Source organism: Gorilla gorilla, chromosome 14, assembly GCF_029281585.2.
Source record: "Gorilla gorilla gorilla isolate KB3781 chromosome 14, NHGRI_mGorGor1-v2.1_pri, whole genome shotgun sequence".
Lineage (NCBI taxonomy): Eukaryota > Metazoa > Chordata > Mammalia > Primates > Hominidae > Gorilla > Gorilla gorilla.
Genome location: NC_073238.2, coordinates 33,962,371 through 33,982,362, shown reverse-complemented (window position 1 = coordinate 33,982,362; position 19,992 = coordinate 33,962,371). Strand labels below are relative to the sequence as shown.

Genomic DNA, 19,992 nt, shown 5'->3' with positions numbered 1-19,992 from the left:
TGTATTTCTAGGGTGATAAAAGAAAATGTGGCTGAAGTTAACCGAAGTTCAGCTTGCAGTGTAATTCAGAAGAGTTAAGACCAGAAGTACTGGAATCATACTTCCTTTCAGGTCAGTCCGTATCTGCTCATTATTTTCTAACAGATCCTTGAGTATTCATTTCTTCCTAGTTTTTTCTAGTCAATTCTTCCCGATTCTGATTCTGTGGACTGTAATGAACATATGTAATGGTCCCAGTGTTTTGAGTCAGTAGAATATTTATGAACAGTTTATAGCTGAAGCTGAAGCCTCTATAGCTTGGCCTGTCTTCGTAGGAAACCCTGGCATCATGTCTCAGCAAGGCTAGAGGGGACTCTCAGCTTCGCCTTGCCCTCCTCTTTCCTCACTGGTGTAATGCGTATATTGATTTGTCTTCAGGTAAAACTGGACTAAGAGGGGAAATGACATAGAGGTCTTGGAGTGAGGAGAGAGAAAAAAAAGTTCTTTGTAAAAAAATTTCCTGTTGATTTTTAATGACCTCCAAACCTAGAATTTTAAACTTGTGTTCCTTTGGAAAATATGTAATCTCTTTTTTTTTTTTTTGAGACGGAGTCTTGCTCTGTCGCCCAGGCTGGAGTGCAGTGGCGCGATCTCTGCTCACTGCAAGCTCCGCCTCCCGGGTTCACGCCATTCTCCTGCCTCAGCGTCCCGAGTAGCTGGAACCACAGGCGCCCGCCACCACGCCCGGCTAATTTTTGTATTTTTAGTAGAGACGGGGTTTCACTGTGTTAGCCAGGATGGTCTTGATCTCCTGACTTTGTGATCCACCCGCCTCGGCCTCCCAAAGTGCTGGGATTAGAGGCGTGAGCCACCGCGCCCGGCCAGAAAATATGTAATCTTAAAAATGGATCCATTCCTCCTCCTCTGCTTTCTACTTTTTCGGAGAGGGGTCACAATTTTTCGGTTCTTTTGTTATGTCACTCTTAAAATATTATTGAAACATTAATGCAGTCTTTATGACAAAATTCCCATGGGTACATTGTCATCCTAATAGATCCAGAAAGTATTAAGTGTATGTCTTTTCTAGCTTTTGTCTGGTGATACTAAACATTATTGTGTCTTATTCTTGCTGCTACAAGTGGTTCTGGGGACTAGGAGTGACAGTGTTGCCTGAGAGCTTCTTGGAAATGAAGTGTCTCCCACACAGGACACAGAGTCCTGCAAGTCAAAAAGTCCATTTTAACTGTGAAGATTAGGTCCTGTGTACTAATGAAGACGTTTCTTTCTAGGATTTTTGTGCACTTGGTTTGAGATGCACTGATGTATTCTGTAGTTTTGAGAAATTATACCTTTTCAAAGTATCTTGACACCTCATGCAGCACAAAAATGTGACAGCTGTTTTGCATACTGTACCCAGCTCTAGAAAGTTAATCTCAGGCTTTGGTTCTCAGGCCTAGACCAGCAGCATCGCCATCTGGGAGCTTCAGAATGCACATTCTCAAGCCACACCCTCAGCCTATGCAACAGAAATTTTGAGGATGGAAACTAGAGAATAATTTTCTAGTCTATGGAGATTTTATTGAAATTAAACTTTCAAATTGCTGTATTATGTAGGTAACTGAAAATCCAAAGAACGAATCTCATATATGGGTAAGGAAATATATGGGAAAGGAAAAAAAATTGTGTACATAAGCTGTCTGTGGCATAGATCAGGCCTGTGGCATTCTGTGGCCTTCAAAGAGAGAAGAGGAGAGAGATTCTATAAGCTTATCAGGTAGATTTGTCATTGGAACTTTAGGATTTTTAAATTTTGGTTAAAATATGTGAATACTGTTACTTCAGTTAAAGTAACTCCTTTTATAGATTTTACTTTCTAACAAAGTCAGTGAAAAGTAACCGAGGTTCACTCCAGAAACATGTAAAGAAAGTAAAATTATTAAAAGGCCAAATATTTAATTCTTGTGACATTGAATCTGCTTTTATTATAAAGAGTTAAGAAATTGCCATTTCCATGACAGTTTCCTCCATCAACAATCTTAATATTGAAGCTTGAATTTAGGTCTGCTGGTCAGTGATTCTAGTCTAGCAAATTACTTTAGGACTGAAAGCTCTTGTTTCTTTAGAAAAATATACTATGGAGATTAGATCCTGTTTACTAGTGAAGACTCTGTCTCTTTTCCAGGTCAAAACATTTTGTGGGAAATATCCTGTTCGTGACCTAGGAGAAACAAGACAGAAAACAAATCTTACTTCATTTATGAATTTCTTACTCCATACAAGCAGTTTATGGATGTCTGGGCAATCATAGCACTTGCCATTTAAAAACATGCTACAGGGGCACATTTTCTGTGGTTAAAAATGATCTCCAGAATAAGTGTAAACTGCAGTTTTCCTTTGCATCGAGGGTTTTGGCTTTTTATTTGTAAATTAAATCAAGATGTTACCCACTCCTTGGTGTGGTGGTCTTGCTGGTTCGTGTTGGGAAGTAGTATGGCAGCAATGCACAAATTCAGAATAGCCAAGAAATCCCTCCTTTTCAACGCTCTGTGCCTGGAACTATTAGAGGAGTTTTAAAAACCATCCCTCATAGCCCACAATTTTGGGTCAACTCTCAAAATTGGGAATAAGAAAACTGGCATTGTTGGGAGAAAAATCGTTCTTACTGAAGCATGAACTGGCTCAGGCAAGCAAATAGCGGGAGTCGGCACAGGAAGGAGTGTGTGCTGCGGGGATGCGTGGGGGCATCACTTTCAAAACTAAAGTGGTGCCAGGCGGACAGATGAGTCCTTGATCTTGTTTCCTGATCTTGTTTCCATTTGACTGAATTCTGAACCTTCATTGTCTTCACAGTCTTGCCACTTTCCTAGTGAGGCTTTTCCGAACCTGGAAGGAGACGTCTAGAAATCCCAGCTTTGCTGTGTAAGGACCATTAGCTGCAAGTCAGTGGAAGTCTATAGAAAGCAGTGTGAATTCCATAGTGGTCTTGACTTAGCAAGGATTTGGGATAAGTCTAAAACTTCAGACTTAAAGCTTTGAAACATGTTAACTGCATGAAATATTAAACATTTCGAACTTCTTTAGCCTTTGTCATTTTGTGACCCAGGTTTTTCATAGTCTGTTCTATGTCTCCTGCTTTTCCTTGTTTTGCTAATCATCCTCCTTGAGCTCCAGTTTTCATTCTGGGCATCCAATCCAGCCTTTCATGGTGTGTGCTTCATCAGGCCCCTGGTTCACATGCTGAGTGCCTTATAAGCCTGGCCAGCACTAGTATATTCTCATTAACAGTCAGCTTCGTTTGGGAGGGTGCTTCACTTTCAAAGCTACCCAGTATAATGCATACAATGCAGTACAAGCGGAACTCAGAAGTAGCACCTGAGCTTCAAATAGACTCTCCTGATCATTCTACTGAGTAAGATTCTCCACATTTAAGAATCAATACAGGATTTACTTGCGAGGATAGTGTATAAAAATGGAATAGTTTTTCTATTTCTGGACTGAAACCAAACTCCTCATATCTAATTGTAGTTATTCAACATTATCAGAATCCCTATTTATTTTGGCAGAACAGACAAAAGGACGTGGAATGTACTTTCTGCTACAGCCATTACAGCCAACTAGATTTGAGTGCTGCCGCTGGTAAGTTAATTGAATAGCCAAGTTATGTTGTCCTTACCCAAGTAGACAGTGGAAAGGAATAATGGCAGAGGCCATGATGCGAGTCTGGCCACAGCCATGCATCCCATCTGTGGTGATCTTAGTCCTGAGATCACCTATGTCCTAGGCCATGAACTGAATCATGTACTAGTACCATATCTGACTTCGTAGCTTTCCAGGGGAAAAGACTAGGAGATCCGGACATGACTAGGCCTGTGTCCTCAGTCACATAAGCTGTGCTGTGTACACTTGAACTGCACTACACAAGGTTGCCCTGGGCCTTGACCTGTACTTCTAAACATTATAATAAACCTTTTGGTAAGGTGCTGCCTGAGAACTGCTTTGTTTTCCAGAGGGATCATTGCTCAGGCTTTTTCACCCCAAAAATTTGAACTATTTGACGATTCCTATTTGGTTTGGTTTGTATCTTAGAGAGCCCTGCCTTCCTGATAAACAGCAGGTCACCTTCTCATGTGTTCCTCTGAGGCTGTTCATTCACATCTGTAGTTGGACTCCTCCTACTGTCTTCTTTACTGCTCCTGACCTGCACTGCTGCTAACTCAAATCCTCCCTTTTCCCCCAGAAAGCTATGAAATCAGATATACTACATGATTCAATTTAGTTGAAAAAGTCCAATCTTGGCCCTCATTTAGCTAGAAAACCACAAATATCTACTGTCTTTTAAAGTTTTGAGACTTGACTTGAGATATAAAAGGAAACAGACCAACATAGTGTTTTATTGACAAAACCATAGGAAAAGGCAGTTTTAGGATGTAAAGTAAAAATGGTTCTCTGAAATATCTACACAAACGTGAATTCTGAAAAGTTTTCATTAAAATCGTATTTCATACAATTATAAACTAATGAGGAACAAAACAATTTTCAACTTCTCCATAACCCAGACTGAGCTTGATTTATGCTTGCCATACAGAAGCAGGAACTCTTCCCAGACAGGGTGGTGGCTCCCACACAGCTGACAGCCAGGCTTGGCTGTTACCTAAGCCCCATCTTCCCAGTCGGTGTTCAAAACAGGGGCACAAGGTCTGGCTTTTCAAAAAAAAAAAAAAAAGTATAGATTCCAAGAAACTTTTTTTTTTTTTTTTTTGAAACAAGGTCTCATTCTGTCACCCAGGCTGGAGTGCAGCGGCCTTTCACGGCTCACTGCAGCCTTGACCTCCCTGGCTCAAGCAATCCTTTCACCTCAGCCTCCTGAGTATCTGGGACTACAGGCTTGTTCCACCCCGTGTTACCCAGGCTGGTCTCGAACTCCTGGACTTAAGCAATCCTCCAACCTCAGCCTCCAAAGCGCTGGGATTATAGGTGTGAGCCACCACGCTCTGCTAAAAGTTCACATTTAATATTTTCTTTTAGGTCTCATAGTGTACTGGTTTATATTCTTACTACATCTTAGATTCTCTTTTTACCCTTTGAAAAGATAAGTGACTACAGCACATTTACAAAGTGACTGCCATCTCCACCTTTTGTGCTTGGGGAATGTGTGGCAACTGTCTACTAGAAAAAGATCAGGCCTCCCAACCCTTTCAAGGGCAGCAAACCCACACTTTATTTGGTGCTTGGGTAACTTGAATATAACATGGCTCCCTTGCTGTAAGCAAATGTTTTAGAGCTGAATTTTTCTTTTTTCTTTTTTTTTTTTAAACAGAGAAGTTCACCAGGGCTAGTAGAAAATTTCAAGTTAAGAAAATAACTCTTGCTGGGTGCGGTGGCTCATGCCTGTAATCCAAGCACTTTGGGAGGCCGAGGCGGGTGGATCACCTGAGGTCAGGAGTTCAAGACCAGCCTGACCAACATGGATAAACCCCATCTCTACTAAAAATACAAAATTAGCTGGGTGCCGTGGCGGGTGCCTGTAGTCCCAGCTACCTGGGAGGCTGAGGCAGGAGAATCGCTTGAACCCAGGAGGCAGAGCTTGCAGTGAGCCGAGATCGCGCCATTGCACTCCAGCCTGGGCAACAAGAGCGAAACTCCGTCTCCAGAAAAAAAGAAAGTGAAGTCTTTAATTTTCTTAAATAATCCTCATATGTACTATCCACATTGTGGAAAAACTGAAATACGCAGTCTGGACACTGCACTGAGATTCCGGCATACTGGCACAGACACAGCTATGTCGCATCTTACAGACTACAACAGACAACAGGCTTAACTGCAAGAGGTTTACAGACAAAACTTTACATAGATGTGCTAGAAGAATTCCAAACTGCTGTCAAAGAGAGTACAGGAATCGGTCTGAAGAGAACTCCGCCCAGTCCCTTCTGTTTGGTCACTGCAGCTGCACTCTGTATGCACCTATTAGCAACTTAACCTGTTGAAAGAAAAGAATGCAGGTGTCAGTACAGATCCAGATTTCCCCTTTCTTACAAGAAAAAAACCACAAATGGCCAAAATTTGCTTCTATTATTTGGCAATATTTTCAAGTTGCTTACCAATTTACATTGTTAGATCATTGCCATTTTAATTCAAGAAATAATTCCAAGTGCTTATAATTTTATATTACTGTTTTATTAGAGAGACTATTTTGTCCAGCTTCCTTTCATACAAGAGAGGTTAGGGACCGGCCTAAAGACATACATTTGGCAATTCCATACCAAGGCCTAGATCATGATTCAGATGGCTCCATCCTCTAGAGAGGCATTTTTCTCAGCTGCAACCTAGTCCTTTTCCTGCCGCATTATTATGTCTAACACATTGTAAACTGACAGAGGGTGCACCTAGCATCACTACCCTAGGGAGTGCCTGTCTCTAGGACAGGTACACCAGGATTCTTGGAATTTTTTTTCTAATGTTGATAAAGTAATCTGGAGCAACAACTTGAGTAGTGACACTAAATGTGAAGAAAGGACTGTCACCTTGGCAGAGGGTGCTTCTGTCAACCTTATGAAGAGTTTATTGGGACCTGCAACAGGGCTGAATGAGTAAACAAAATGACTGTCCTACAATGGAAAGAGAAAAAAAAAGTCAGTGTTTTCAAACTTACACCAGAAACCCTTAAAACACCAATGATGTAAAAGAATCATAAATAAGTTTTATTTTTTATTTCATAAGTCAAGATGTTGTGGAGGAGGCCAAGGCGGACAATCGCTTGAGCCCAGAAGTTTGAGACTAGCCTGGCCAACACGGTGAAACCCCGTCTCTACAAAAAATACAAAAAATTAGCCGGATGTGGTGGCATGCATTTTTAGTCCCAGGTAGTTAGGAGGCTGAGGTGGGAGGATTGCTTGTGCCTGGGAAGTCAAGACTCCAGTGAGCTGTAATCCACGCCACTGCACTCCAGCCTGGACAACAGAGCGAGACCCTGTCTCAAAAAAAAAAAAGTGATTTATTTTTCCCTTGATTTATTAAAAATATACAAATGACAGAATCAATCTGGGAAATTGGATTAGAATGCCCCTAGCAATATACAGTACAAGTGTTAAAATGTCTATATCTAGCAAATTTTGCTTAATTCAGTCCAAGGAAAGAATTCTAACAGTGGCAAAGTAATTATGTACAAAGAATCTTTGAGATCATTAAGAATTTATATTCAGAACAATGCTGGCCCTAGGACAGTATGGTGAGCACAATTTAAGGCAAAAAATAAGCAGGAAAAATTCCTACTGACAAAACTTAGGATAATTTTACTTTATGGGTATTGCCTCATTCCCAACCACTATTACTGGATCGTTTTCTGAATGCTTATATTTTATTAAGACACAGGAATTTAAAATTAAGTCATCTGTGCTTTTGATTAGAAGAATGTACTTTTCAGTAGTGAAATACAGAGTATCTTACCAGAAAAACAGGAAGCTGAAATTTATCATTCAGAACTACAGCTTGTACACTACACGGTCCACAGAGCCGAGCAATAACTTCTTTACCCAAAAAGTTTGCATGGAAGATAAACAGCAGGATGCCAGAGCCTGAAAATGGGAGATGTATGTGAATTACTTCAAATGCAACCTTCAGTCCCCAGAGGAACACTCAACACCAGATGGAAGCGGGCCCCTGAGCTGGGCCTGGTCAGACAGGCATCACCCACTCTGCCTGGAGGCTCAGAGGAGGCTGGCCCTCTCAAAGCTTGTGTCACCTGGCATTTTTCAACCACAGAACTCTTTTTACCTTTTGCCCAAGTAATCTCTACTGACAGTTCCTGGAAAAGACTTACGTATGATTTTCTACACTGAAGTTATTTAACTGGTATTTAAACACTGCTGCTGAATGTGCACATGTCCCAGGGACATTCCTGTGGTGGGCATCTTTGGGTGTGGGTCTGAGTGGTTTTCCATTTTCTTCCACATACCCTTTTGCCCCTTCCAATTTTTGTGATTAATACATAACCAAAAATTGGCCAGGCATGGTGGCTCATGTCTGTAATCACAGCACTTCGGGAGCCAGAGGCAGGCAGATCACTTGAGGCCCAGAGTTCAAGATCAGCCTGGCCAATATGGTGAAACCCCCATCTCTACTAAGAATACAAAATTTAGCTGGGTATCATGGTGGGCACCTGTAATTCCAGCTACTCGGGAGGTTGAGGCAGGAGAATTGCTTGAACCCGGGAGGCGGAGGTTGCAGTGAGCCGAGATCGCACCACTGCACTCCAGCCTGGGGAACAGTGTGAGACTCCTCAAAAAAAAAAAAGAGTTGGTGGATGCAGACATTGTATACATGCTGAGAAAACTGCAGGCCCAGCAGTTGTAGGTGTCAGTGGGGGCTCAGGTTCACCAGGGCCAGCTCAGGGCATCGTTCTCTGGTGCTCATACCTGGCAATGCAGATGGTCCACCCGAATAATCAAAACTATAAATTATTGAACGCGCACGGTGGCTCACGCCTGTAATCCCAGCACTTTGGGAGGCTGAGGCAGGCGGATCACTTGAAGCCAGAAGGCAGAGGTTGCAGTGAGCCAAGATCATGCCATGCACTGCAGCCTGGGTGACACAGGGAGACTCCATCTCAAAACAACAACAACAACATGATAAGTTCTCTCAATACTAAGATATTACAAACGGCTCTTTCAGGGGCAGGGCTATATGTTCTTAAATACATTTTCCAGGAATGAATACAAAACATTTACAAAATGGGGAACAGGGGTTTCTAAGCAAAAAAAGCCAGAGCCCGGCTTCCTCCCCTCAGCAGACTGCACTGCCTCCACGTCTACCTGGCGCCACGTGTAGAGAGGGCCAGCCGCAGCCCTGCCTGGAGAGGCTCTGTCGAGCAGAGGCTAGAGAGGAAAGTGGCTTCTCCATCTCTTTCCACTCAGCTTTACTATGGAGCAAGACTATTTTTTTCTTTTTCAAAGGGCAAAGACTATTACAAACAACAAAATTCAGGGAAAAAAACATTCTAGGCTTAGAATCTTGACGCCGAATTTTAATAAAACTCATTGAGAAGTAGTGTGATTATTAAGACCTAACTTCATGCTCTATCTGGGTGTTAAAACAGGGATGGGGTGTCAGCTGGATGTCTCTTCCACCAGAGTGGCTCTACTGTTAACCGGTCTGCAGAATTATTACACGTAATGGAATTTCCTTAAAGTTTTGTTCAAAGAAAGGATTCTGTCTAAAAATCTGTTAATATAGTGTCACACTTCACATAGAAAAGTGTGAAGGGAGGCATCGGCTTACCTTCTGGTATGTTCTGTGGGGGTTTGTAATTGAAATCTGTTGAAAAATCTGGACCCTCACAGAGTCGATGACATGCGATTGGAAAAACTGGTTCTAGCAGAGCAAGGCGAGCTTCAAAGTAATCCTTTATTGTCTCTTCTGCTACTCTTGAAAGTCTAAGAAAAAAAAATAGTATGTGTTAACATTAATGTAGAAAAGAACCACAAGCCTGTCGAATACCAGTGAGGGCTTCCCAGGCCAACCTTCCAAACAAAGACCTGCAGCTCTGCCTGCCTCCGCTTTCCAGCTCTACTTCCACCCGGCACCTGACACCCATGTGTCTGTCTTGTTGTCCATCTCAGTGGAATTGAAGTTCTAAGAGGGCAAGTCTCTTCCCCCCACTGCCATTTCCATCTCCCCAGCCTTTAGAACAGTGCCTGGCACAAAGTCTATGCTTAATACATAGTTGTCTAATGAATCAGTGGAAAATCAGAAAGGGGAACCCCTCAGTACTGGGCAAATCAGGAAAGTGGGTCACTCTACTTGCTGGATCTATGCAAACACCCCGTGTGACCAGAGGAGTCGGGACTGCAGCCATCAGCAGCACTGAGTTCAACAGGCACGGTCCCAGAGGCCCACCCGAGACCTGCTACATAAACACCGCCTTGAGTTCGCTACTGTCTGATATATGCGAGTTTCTGATATGTGTTGCCAAAAGAGTTCTTAAGTGATAGAAATACTAAATTGTGTTATAAGTATGAACCTGCAATAAAATAAAATATGATTGAGAATTTATTTGAAAAAGAATGAACTTGAATAAACTAGTAAATCTTGACAACCAACAACAGAATATTAGTCAGTGCTAAACAGAAATGCACTATCAAGACATGGAAGGAATCTCGAATGCCTATTGCTAAATGAAAGAGGCCAACCTGCAAAGACCAAATAATGTGTGATTCCACCTGTTCTGGAAAGGGCAAAATATGAAGGAATTAAATTACTGGTGGTTGTCAGGGGCTGGGGGAGGGAGGGATGAAGAGGTGGAAAACACAGGCTTTTTAAGGCAGTGAAACTATTCTGTATGACACTGTGATAAGGGATGGATGTCATTATGTATTTGTCCAAATTCATAGAATGCGTAACACGAGTGAGCCCTAATGTCAATGCTGCGCTCCAGGGGATTATGCCATGTCCCTGTAGGTTCCCCAGCTGTTATGTCCCACTGTGGGTGACTGGGATCTCGACAGTCAGGGAGGATGGCGGTGGGGAGGCTTGGAAATCTGTACCTTCCGCTCAACTTTGCTGTGCTTAAAAGTGTTGCAAAAAATAAAGTCTATTAAAAAGAAAGACAAATGTTTAAAGTTTCTTTCTTTTTTTGGTGGTGGGGGGCGGAAGCAGAGTGTTGTTCTGTCGCCCAGGCTGGAGTGCAGTGGTGTGATCTCACTCAGGTCACTGCAACCTCCGCCTCCCGGGTTCAAGCGATTCTCCTGCCTCAGCATCCTGAGTAGCTGGGGTTACAGGTACCCGCCACCACGCCCGGCTAATTTTTGTATTTTTAGTAGAGCCAGGGTTTCACCATGTTGGCCAGGATGGTTTCAAATTCCTGACCTTAAGTGATCCACCCGCCTCGGCCTCCCAAAGTACTAGGATTACAAGCGTGAGCCACTGCGCCCGGCCAAGTTTAAATGTTTTTAAGAAAACCTTTGCTAACCAAATTAAGAGCATACTTAATATTTAAGGAAAATACTCCCTGCCAGTGTTAAGTTTGAAATTTTCTGAGAGTTAAATAACTTGCAGAAAAATAATTCATATGCCATTTATTAAATCTGTGATCTACTGGAAACAAAACCATCAGGACTTGTGCTGGATGTTTTTCTGAGCAGTTACACACAGGCCACTCCAATTATAATGTCTCTACATAAACAGATGTATGATATGGGACTTAACCATGGCACAGTCGCTTCTCACTTACGTCTCTAAATGGTTCTTCAGCAAGTCGTACACAAGCACATTGTTAGACTGCTTCGCAAAGTGCAGGGCACTATTCTGGTGCTTTGACAAAATATTGCAGTCAGCTCCACATTCAATTACGAGTCGTACGATGTCTGAATTTCCTCTTTTACAGGCCTACGTCAGGTAAAAAGGAGTAACAATTACTTAGCTGTAAACTGTGGCATGGGAGCTGGTCCCTTCTCCATACATGCCTGGGGGTTCTGTGAAGAGAGGGCACAGGCCAGGGAAGAAGGATAGAGAACTTTTGGGGCTCGTCAGGCCACAGCGTTAGGAGTCACACAGCATTGCTTAAATGCAAGTGGGGAGTATCTTTGACTCAGGGGCCAACATAAAAATCTGTGTGCTACGTTCAGTTAATATCTTCACTGAGTTTTCAGGAAATGGGCAACTTCAAAAAGGATGCTTCCAGTCCCAAGACAGAACAGACACCAGGCCTTGCTAAGCAGTCCCCTGCTGCCCTCTGTCCATGCCACGCTGTCCCCCGTGAGCCAGCCCCTCAGCAGAGGTATAGAGATACGTAAGCCTGGCCTTCACTGTAGACAGCTTTGTCTCAGGAATCTCAAAAACACCTCTCAGGACCACAAAACACCCTCGAACTGTCCCCAGCTGCTGCTTTAAAGGAGACAACCCAAGCACAGATCTGAATCTGAACCTGCAAATGTACGATGGAGCTGTGGCACAGCGGACAGACTGTCTCCTTCTCTCTGTCACTTATTAGCCACGTGACTTCAGATAAGTCCCTTAATTCTTCTGAGTGGCATGTTTCCATTTGCGAAAAGAGGATAAGGGTGCCTGTGCCTCCCTACCCTGAGAGGCAGATGCTGGGGCAGCAGCGTCACTTTGCAGAGCAGCCTCCAGGAGCAGTGGCACTCCCGCAGCCCTAGGAGGAGCCGCCACACTACCCCGACAACGGTGTCAGCCAGTGCTTCTGGCAGGGGGAACTCTGTCATCAGGGGAGCCTGGGCAATGCCTGAGACCTTTCTGGTTGTTACCCTGGGCGTCCAGTGCAGAGGTTAGGGACGCCGTCCAGGACAGGCTCGGGACAGAGCGAGTGGCCCACATTGCAGCCACGGGGAGGGTGAGAGGCCCTTCTGGGACCAACAGAGCCTGCAGTGACAGGCGAGGGCAGTCCCTCTGCACCTGCCCACTCTGGTAAGGACCAATGTTACACACTTTCTCCTCAGATAAAAAGGTTTTTAATTTCTGAAAATCACTATGTTTACATCTTCTCATTCTAAAACTCAAACTTCAACATGCTAAATCCTGAAAGCAATTAAAATACAGCTTTTCAGGAACAAACACTTAAATAAACCTCATGGCAGATAAAGGCAGTCTACTGAATTCAGACCCAGTGAAATAAGTGCTACATGTCCGCTCGGGGAAGAAACACCACGCCCTCCCCAACCCACTTCCAGAGCCATCTCCCCTCTGCACCCCACTCCCCAACTCAACACATGTACCTCAGCAAGGCACACAGCCCTGAGGTGCTGACCCGGGGCACTCCCGCCTGCCTTCTGCCTGCTTGTATGGGGGAGGTGCTGCCAGCCCGCGGACCACTTCCTCCTCCTCCTCTGCTTCTCCCCACGCAGGCTCTTTCCATCTATGGCCCTTTTCTCCTTTCCAATTCCCCATGGATGACCCCACTCTCAACCTATGGCTACGGTCACTGTTGCAGAGCTGGACAGCAACAAACCTGAATCTCCAGCCCACACCTCTCTCCTGAGCCTAGATGCCCCTGTGAAATGTACAGAGGTGACATCTACACGACCCAACGCCCAACTCCCCCAGCTCTGCCACCCATGCCCCAACTTAGGAAATGGGATGCCCAGGCGTCACCTCCAGTTACCAAGCTCTTACCAAGTGGGCACCTCACCCACTCCATCCCTCCTGCCACTCCTGAGGTACAGACTTCTGTTATTTCACATAATCTGGAGACCCTCCTGACAAGTTTGCAAACTAGCTTGTCAATCTATGCCCCTTCTGTACTAAGAAGCATTAAAATACACAAATGAAAACCCTCTAATCCGATTCTACCCTTCTTCAGCTTCAACCTTGCTGTGGCTCCCCAGTGCCCTCAGGACGAACTCCCTAAGGCTTGGTATGAGGGGGCTTCTGTGCCCACCCACCTCTCTCATGCTCTAAATGCACCTGCGTGGCTGCAGTTCAGGGTACACCTGGTCATCTGTCACCAAGATGATGCTTGCAGAGGCTACCTCTGCTCCACACAAGACAACCACAGAAACAAATGAAGGGAAACAAAGACAAACCTCAGGCCCCCAAACAAAATGAACATTTCCATGAACCAAAAGGAAAGTGCTTGAGGCCAGGAGTTCAAGACAAGCCTGGGCAACACAGTGAGACCTTGTCTCTAATAAGAAAAAAAATGGCTGGGTGTGGTGGCTCGCACCTGTAGTCCCAGCCACTCGGGAGGCTGAGGGAGGCACCTGAGCTCTGGAAGCCAAGGCATCAGTGAGTCATGATGGTGCCACTGCACTCCAGCCCGGGCGACAGAAGGAGACTGTTTATGGGCCTCGTGCGGCAGAAGACAAAGGACAGGTGGTCCAGGCCATCAGAAGAGGGTTCACAGTGAGACTTGATGCCAGGTGCCCTGCAGACCCAGGGCCTGGCTGTGCTCTTTTGCTTACTGGGGACAGCGGCTGGAATGGGCGCTGTGGGCAGGCCCCCGCTTGGCTCAATGGCTTACACGGAGCCAAGCATCCCAGGACAGAAAGAGGACAGGTCCCCACGGGGAGCTGAGCCGGCCACCACTGGCTGGGTGTCTGGACCTGCTAATCCTAACAGCATCCTGGGCCAGGAACCCACAACTGCTGCAGAGGAACCAACCAGACCTGGCAGGGCCCCCTAAGACAAATGCCAAACTGCTGACCTTTCTCTCAAAACCTGTCTGCAAACCACGTTCCAGAACACAGGAACAAGCCCGAGGCAACAAATTCACCAACATAAAATGACGAACACACAGAGTGCACGAGGAACTCCGTCCCACCCCCAGGCCTGCACCTTCGAGGCCAGCAGCCTCCCTGCTGCTCCAGCTGCGGCCGGAGTGCTCCCTCCCGGCTGACTTGACTGCCGTTTAGGACACAGTGTGGCACCTGCCTCATCCACCCTAAGGATTGTCAGGGTCCCCAGGGCCCAGCTCGGAGCACTTCCCTGTGACCTCATGGCTCTCTGTGCCTGTTCTGATCACACCACTGCCCACACTGAGCTCTCACTGCTACCCTGCCAGCCCGCTTCTCCTTCTCCCCTGCAAGCGGCTGGACTCTAGGACTGTCTTGGTACCCACTTTGTTCTCAGTCCCCAGCACAGTGCCTGGCAGTGGCAGATGCCAACACGAGCACCTGCCAACGTAGTGAAGAAAGGGATGACCTGCAGGAGGGATTTACCTTCATCAGTGCAGTCTCACCATTGCTTTGCTGGACATTTACAAAAGCTCCTGCTTCCAAAAGAATAGCCACTGTTGTTAAAAAGTTCTATGAAAAGAAAAAAAGGCAAATTTAATTTCCCAAATTATTTAAAAGACAGTTTTCAGATATTTTGAAATTTTTAGTCATCAGGAAAAATACCCAGCAGGTTCTATCACAAGTGGTTGCGGGCTGCAGCATTCCCGTGTGGCCACGGGGGTGCACCCCGCCCCACAGAGGCCCAAACGTGGCCACTCACTGTGCTGCCAGCAACTGCGAATGGAACCGCTAGCTCCAACCTAAGAACCTCTGCATATAAATCCTTTAAAAAGATAATATATGGAAACATTTCAACTAAATTATTAACCAAAAGGAATACAAATACCATTTATTCGAAAAAATTAAATTATCTAAGATTAAAATTAATATTAGTACTTTAATCAGAGTATTTTAATATAAATTACTTCCAACGAGATAAATCATGTTTTGAAATGTGATTACAATGTACTACTGATGATAAATCCATTCATTACATGTCACAGATCAACTGAAACATGAAATTAAAAAGTTACTCCAGCTGGGTGCGGTGGCTCATGCCTGTAATCCCAGCACTTTAACTGAGGCAGGAGGATCACTTGAGCCCAGGCTGGGCAACACAGTGAGACCATGTCTTTACAAAAATTTTTAAAATTAGCCAGGTGTGGTGGTACACACTTAGTCCCAGCTACTTGGGAGGCTGAGGCAAGAGGATTGCTTGAGTCCAGGAGTTTGAAGCTACAGTGACCACCTGTACTCCAACCTGTGTGACAGAGTGAGACCTTATTTCTAAAAATAAATTTTTAAAAAGCTATGGGACTGTGTGACAGCCGGGCGCGGTGGCTCACGCCTGTAATACCAGCACTTTGGGAGGCCAAGGCAGGCAGATCACGAGGTCAGGAGATCGAGACCATCCTGGCTAACATGGTGAAACCCCATCTCTACTAAAAATACAAAGAAATTAGCCGGGTGTGGTGGCAGGTGCCTGTAGTCCCAGCTACTCAGGAGGCTGAGGCAGGAGTGAACCCGGGAGGTGGAGCTTGCAGTGAGCTGAGATCGTGCCACTGCACTCCAGCTATATTTCACTACCAAAGAGATCCTCTCAGTCCATTGGCAGGAATACCATGAAAGCTCTGAAACTGATGCATGAGAAGCCACAAACCTTCTCTGCAGCATGAATGAGGGCGGTGGTCCCATTCTTCTGCCGACCGTTCACTTTCGCGCCTTTTGTGATGAGGAGTCGCAGGAGGTCGTCCTGCCCTCCCGCGGCGGCAAGCATCACCAGTGTCATTCCACTGGAATCCTGTGTTGGTTTGTTAAATAAAAAACGTGTTAGTCTTTAGTCAGAACAATTTCAGAACCAAGTCTTCTCACTCGAGATGTTTCAATGTGAAATCACTAATAGGCACTGATTTAGGCATCTACTTAGGATTTTCACTAAAATATCCCAACCATCAGAAGCTACTAGCTTTTAGAGTATCTTTTCACATATGAATGTTTGCATAAAATTTTACAACTTTCCTCTATAGGCCTACCTTGTTTCACTGAGCTTTGCTTTACTGCACTTCACAGGGACTGTGTTTTTTACAAAGGGAAGGTTTGTGGTAACCCTGCCACAAGCACGTTTATTCACATCATTACCCCACAGCATGTGCTCATTTTGTGTTGTTGTGTCAGCATTTTTTAGCAATAAAGTGTTGTAAATTAAGATATATAGGTTTTTTAAAAGAAGTAATGCTATTCACATTTAGACTACAGTATAGTGTAAACCTAAATTTTATATGCACCAGGAAACCAACAAATTTGTGTGACTCGCTTTATTCCAACAGTCTGGAACCAAACCCACAATATCTCCAAGGAATGCTTCAATTTTTTTTGTTGGTGTTGTTTTTCTTTCTTTCTTTTTTATTGAGACAGGGTGTTGCTATGTCAGCCCAGGCTGGTCTCAAAACTCCTGGTCTCAAGCACTCCTCCTGCCACAGCCTCAAGTAGATGGGATTACAGGTGCATGCCACCACGCCCAGCTCTCATTTTTGTATCTTCTTTTTGTTTTGTGTATTAAATCCTAAAGGCACATGAAAAGTTTGCACCATACAAAATGAACAGTGAATTTTTGGGGGGCATACGATCAAATTTTCTACCTAGAAAATCCAAAACAAGTAACTTAAAAACTATAAGAATTTCATTAAATGACTGGAGTTACACACACTTATGTGTACAAAGACATCCACAGCTTTACCATCGACAAGCAATAACCAGTTAGAAAACAAAATGTAAATGAAAAAAGACTCTAATGACCATTATAAAACATATAGGCATACATCTATAGGAAATGTGCAACGTCTATATGAATGAAAAAACCCATAGAACTTTGCTTAGGGATATAAATGAAGAGCTGAGTGAATGTAGAATTAGCATGTTCCTAGACAGAAGATGCAAAATGTAAATGTCAATTCTCAATCTATATTATTTCATGCAATTTTAATCAAAATCCCAATAATTTTGTGAATTGTAATCCCAAAGGATTAAACCTAAAAAATCCACAGCTAAGCTAAAAAACTAAAGAATATAAAAATATTTTCTAAGCAAGACAAGATACCCAAAAGCCATAAATGTAAAAGATCGACAGATATGATTGCCTAAAACTAAAAATCTTCAAGCAATACAAGACTCAAACACAAACCTAAAATCTAGGGAGAAAGGGTCAATATGCTTCCATTAAAAAATCCATACGTGGCCGGGCGCGGTGGCTCACGCCTGTAATCCCAGCACTTTGGGAGGCGGAGGCAGGCAGATCACAAGGTCAGGAGATCGAGACCATCCTGGCTAACATGGTGAAACCCCGTCTCTACTAAAAAAAAAAAAATACAAAAAATTAGCCGGGCGAGGTGGCAGGCGACTGTAGTCCAGCTACTCGGGAGGCTGAGGCAGGAGAATGGCGTGAACCCGGGAGGCGGAGCTTGCAGTGAGCTGAGATCACACCACTGCACTCCAGCCTGGGCAACAGAGCGAGACACTGTCTCAAAAAAAAAAAAAAAATCCATACATATCAGTATGAAAAATCCCCAGCTACAACAGGAGAGATGGACCATTGTTGTAAATGGGACAACCATCAAAGAAACACAAATGGCCACAGGAAAATGGTCTCACTCTACGCTCTCAAGAGTGGCAGAGGGTAAACCACATACAAAACAGGTAGACTATAACCAAACAAAACCATCACTTTTAGAGGGGAGGGGGTTGGAATTAAAGGGACTATAACTGTACATTTATAGGGTTCTACAATTTTTTTATTTTACAAAGTGAACGTGCATTATTATTATTATTTTTTTTGAGATGGGAGTCTTGCTCTGTTGCCCAGGCTGGGGTGCAGTGGTGTGATCTCCACTTACCACAGCCTTGACCTCCCAGGCTCAGGTGATCCCGTCACTTCAGCCACCCAAGTAACTGGGACCAAAGGTGTACACCGCCATGTCCAGCTAATTTTTGTATTTTTTGTAGAGTTGGGGTTTCACCATGGAGCCCAGGCTGGTCTTGAATTCCTGGGCTCAAGCAATCCTCCTGCCTCGGCCTCCCAAAGTGCTGGGATTACAGGTGTGCACCACCACGCCCAGCCTTTTGTAATTAAAATAAATGAAAAGTTAAACTGAATTCTTTCAAGTGTTACTTTCCATTTTCCTTTCATGAGATTTTTCAACGACATATTACCTCTTGGTCCAGGTTATATTCTTCATTTGAATTAAGTGCAACTTTTACAGTAATATAATCCCCATTTTTCACAGCATCCCTTAACACATCTAAAATGAAAGAAAAAATAAGTTAGATTTTATAAATCTAGATTTGTGAAAGGGATTTCAGTATTTCCAAAACTACTCACTACTTGGAATTGCATCTGTTGCAGCAAAATTCTCATCTTTCCCATCAAGGTGCTTTTGGAAGTCTTCTAACTTCATCCATTCCAACTGCAGGTCCATGCCCAAACTCAGAATCTGCTGCCTGCCATCTGGAACACACAATAGCCTTGTTAACATACATTTGTCTGAAGTATAAAAAACCCACAATGTTGTTTATGAAATTTGTGGTGTCTTAACCAAAGCTTTATGTACACTTTTAACACAAGTCATTGTATAATGGAGTCTTTTAATTGATAAAATCCCCAATTTTCTTTGGGAAGTAATATGAACGATCCACATTTAGAAGCCATGGTACTCTGAAGGCATAAAGATAAATAGGTAACCTGTCATTGTAAAATAGTGAAGGAAGAATTTTAAGACTAAGTAGCTCAAAGGAAGGAGGGATCGGGGATCTGGTAAGAGGAAATGCAATTCTAATGTGACTTTTCTCCCTTACACCATTCTTCTTGGACATACGCTGCTTCCAACCATGTACAGATAAAGCCATTCTCAGCATGTGAGCTATCCCAGCATGTGAGTCAAAGGCACTGCTTATGGATCCTTCCAGACTCCCACAGGCCCCTACGTCTGGAAGCCTCCTGCTCCCAGTGCCCTGGCCCACACCCACCCCCCTGTGAGGTATTGCTAGAGTCTTCCCCGACAGGACCTACAGGCACGGGAACACTGAGGACGCATGTGTTCAGCCTTTATCACCACTGCAATCAGTCACAGACTTCAGTGCAGCTCATTTGGGAGTAATTCACAATGGTTATGTGCTTTTTTTACAAGTGAAAAACAGAACTACTTGATGGTAGAGTTAAAGGATTTTCACCTGAAACCAGTTCCTCAAACTATATAGATGATGTTAGGCAGATGGCCTGGCCACAGAGATAAAGTTTGTAAAACATATGCAATAAATGAAGAACTTTTCCAAAGCCCTCAACTCAAACTAACACTTCCGCTAACTCTGAGAGCTGACAGCAGAAAAACAGCACAGCCTCTGGGCTGTCCATCCTGGTGCAGCATCCCAGGTCTATCAGCAATGGTAATAGTGAAAGCCACTAGCAATCATAAGACATGTTAACTTATTTACATGAATGGATTTATTTCCTCCATACACAATAACCTGTAAGGGGAGACATGTTACAGATGAGAGAGGCTGGGAGAGGCTCCAGGGTTTGCTCAGAGACACACAGCAGTGAGTGGCAGAGCCAGTCTTCTTATTCAGGTGTCTGAGTCCCCCATGAAGCCTCCACCTGCTATGCCCCATGACCCATCCCACCACTGAGGAAGCAATGTGGAAAGATTGTGGAAGCAGAACAGATGAGGTCTTTATGAACTGAGATAATACCACCAAACTCACAGGACTGCTGTAAGAACAGAGAGCATGCCTAGACCAG

The 19,992-nt window shown here is 44.1% G+C and overlaps 2 protein-coding genes across 13 annotated transcripts in view; one reads left to right on the top strand and one right to left on the bottom strand.

Annotated features, from left to right (window-relative positions):
* Positions 1-19,992, top strand: part of PSPC1 (paraspeckle component 1) — a 130,108-nt gene that overhangs the window by 102,672 nt on the left and 7,444 nt on the right. For 2 of the 9 annotated variants that reach the window (XR_002008472.3, XR_010130487.1), the window contains 2 exons: positions 12-111; positions 2,830-3,055. Coding sequence is in view for 1 of the 9 variants with exons in the window: in XM_063697166.1 (XP_063553236.1) it covers positions 12-35 (24 nt within the window). In the remaining 8 variants the exon portion in view is untranslated. Of the gene's footprint in view, positions 1-11; positions 3,056-3,542; positions 3,616-5,296; positions 6,586-19,992 lie in introns of those variants that run through there. The other 7 variants (XR_002008471.4, XR_010130484.1, XR_010130485.1 and 4 more) reach the window with 6 other exon arrangements.
* The window catches only part of MPHOSPH8 (M-phase phosphoprotein 8), a 73,900-nt gene continuing 58,250 nt past the window's right edge, over positions 4,343-19,992 (bottom strand). For 3 of the 4 annotated variants that reach the window (XM_063697164.1, XM_063697163.1, XM_019039606.4), the window contains 9 exons: positions 18,577-18,702; positions 18,408-18,496; positions 15,862-16,002; positions 14,646-14,732; positions 11,204-11,358; positions 9,253-9,407; positions 7,423-7,550; positions 6,501-6,584; positions 4,343-5,956 (listed from right to left, as the gene is read on the bottom strand). In XM_063697164.1, coding sequence (XP_063553234.1) covers positions 5,915-5,956; positions 6,501-6,584; positions 7,423-7,550; positions 9,253-9,407; positions 11,204-11,358; positions 14,646-14,732; positions 15,862-16,002; positions 18,408-18,496; positions 18,577-18,702 — 1,007 coding nt within the window. In that variant the 3' untranslated portion in view covers positions 4,343-5,914. Of the gene's footprint in view, positions 5,957-6,500; positions 6,947-7,422; positions 7,551-9,252; positions 9,408-11,203; positions 11,359-14,645; positions 14,733-15,861; positions 16,003-18,407; positions 18,497-18,576; positions 18,703-19,992 lie in introns of those variants that run through there. The other variant, XM_055360111.2, reaches the window with a different exon arrangement.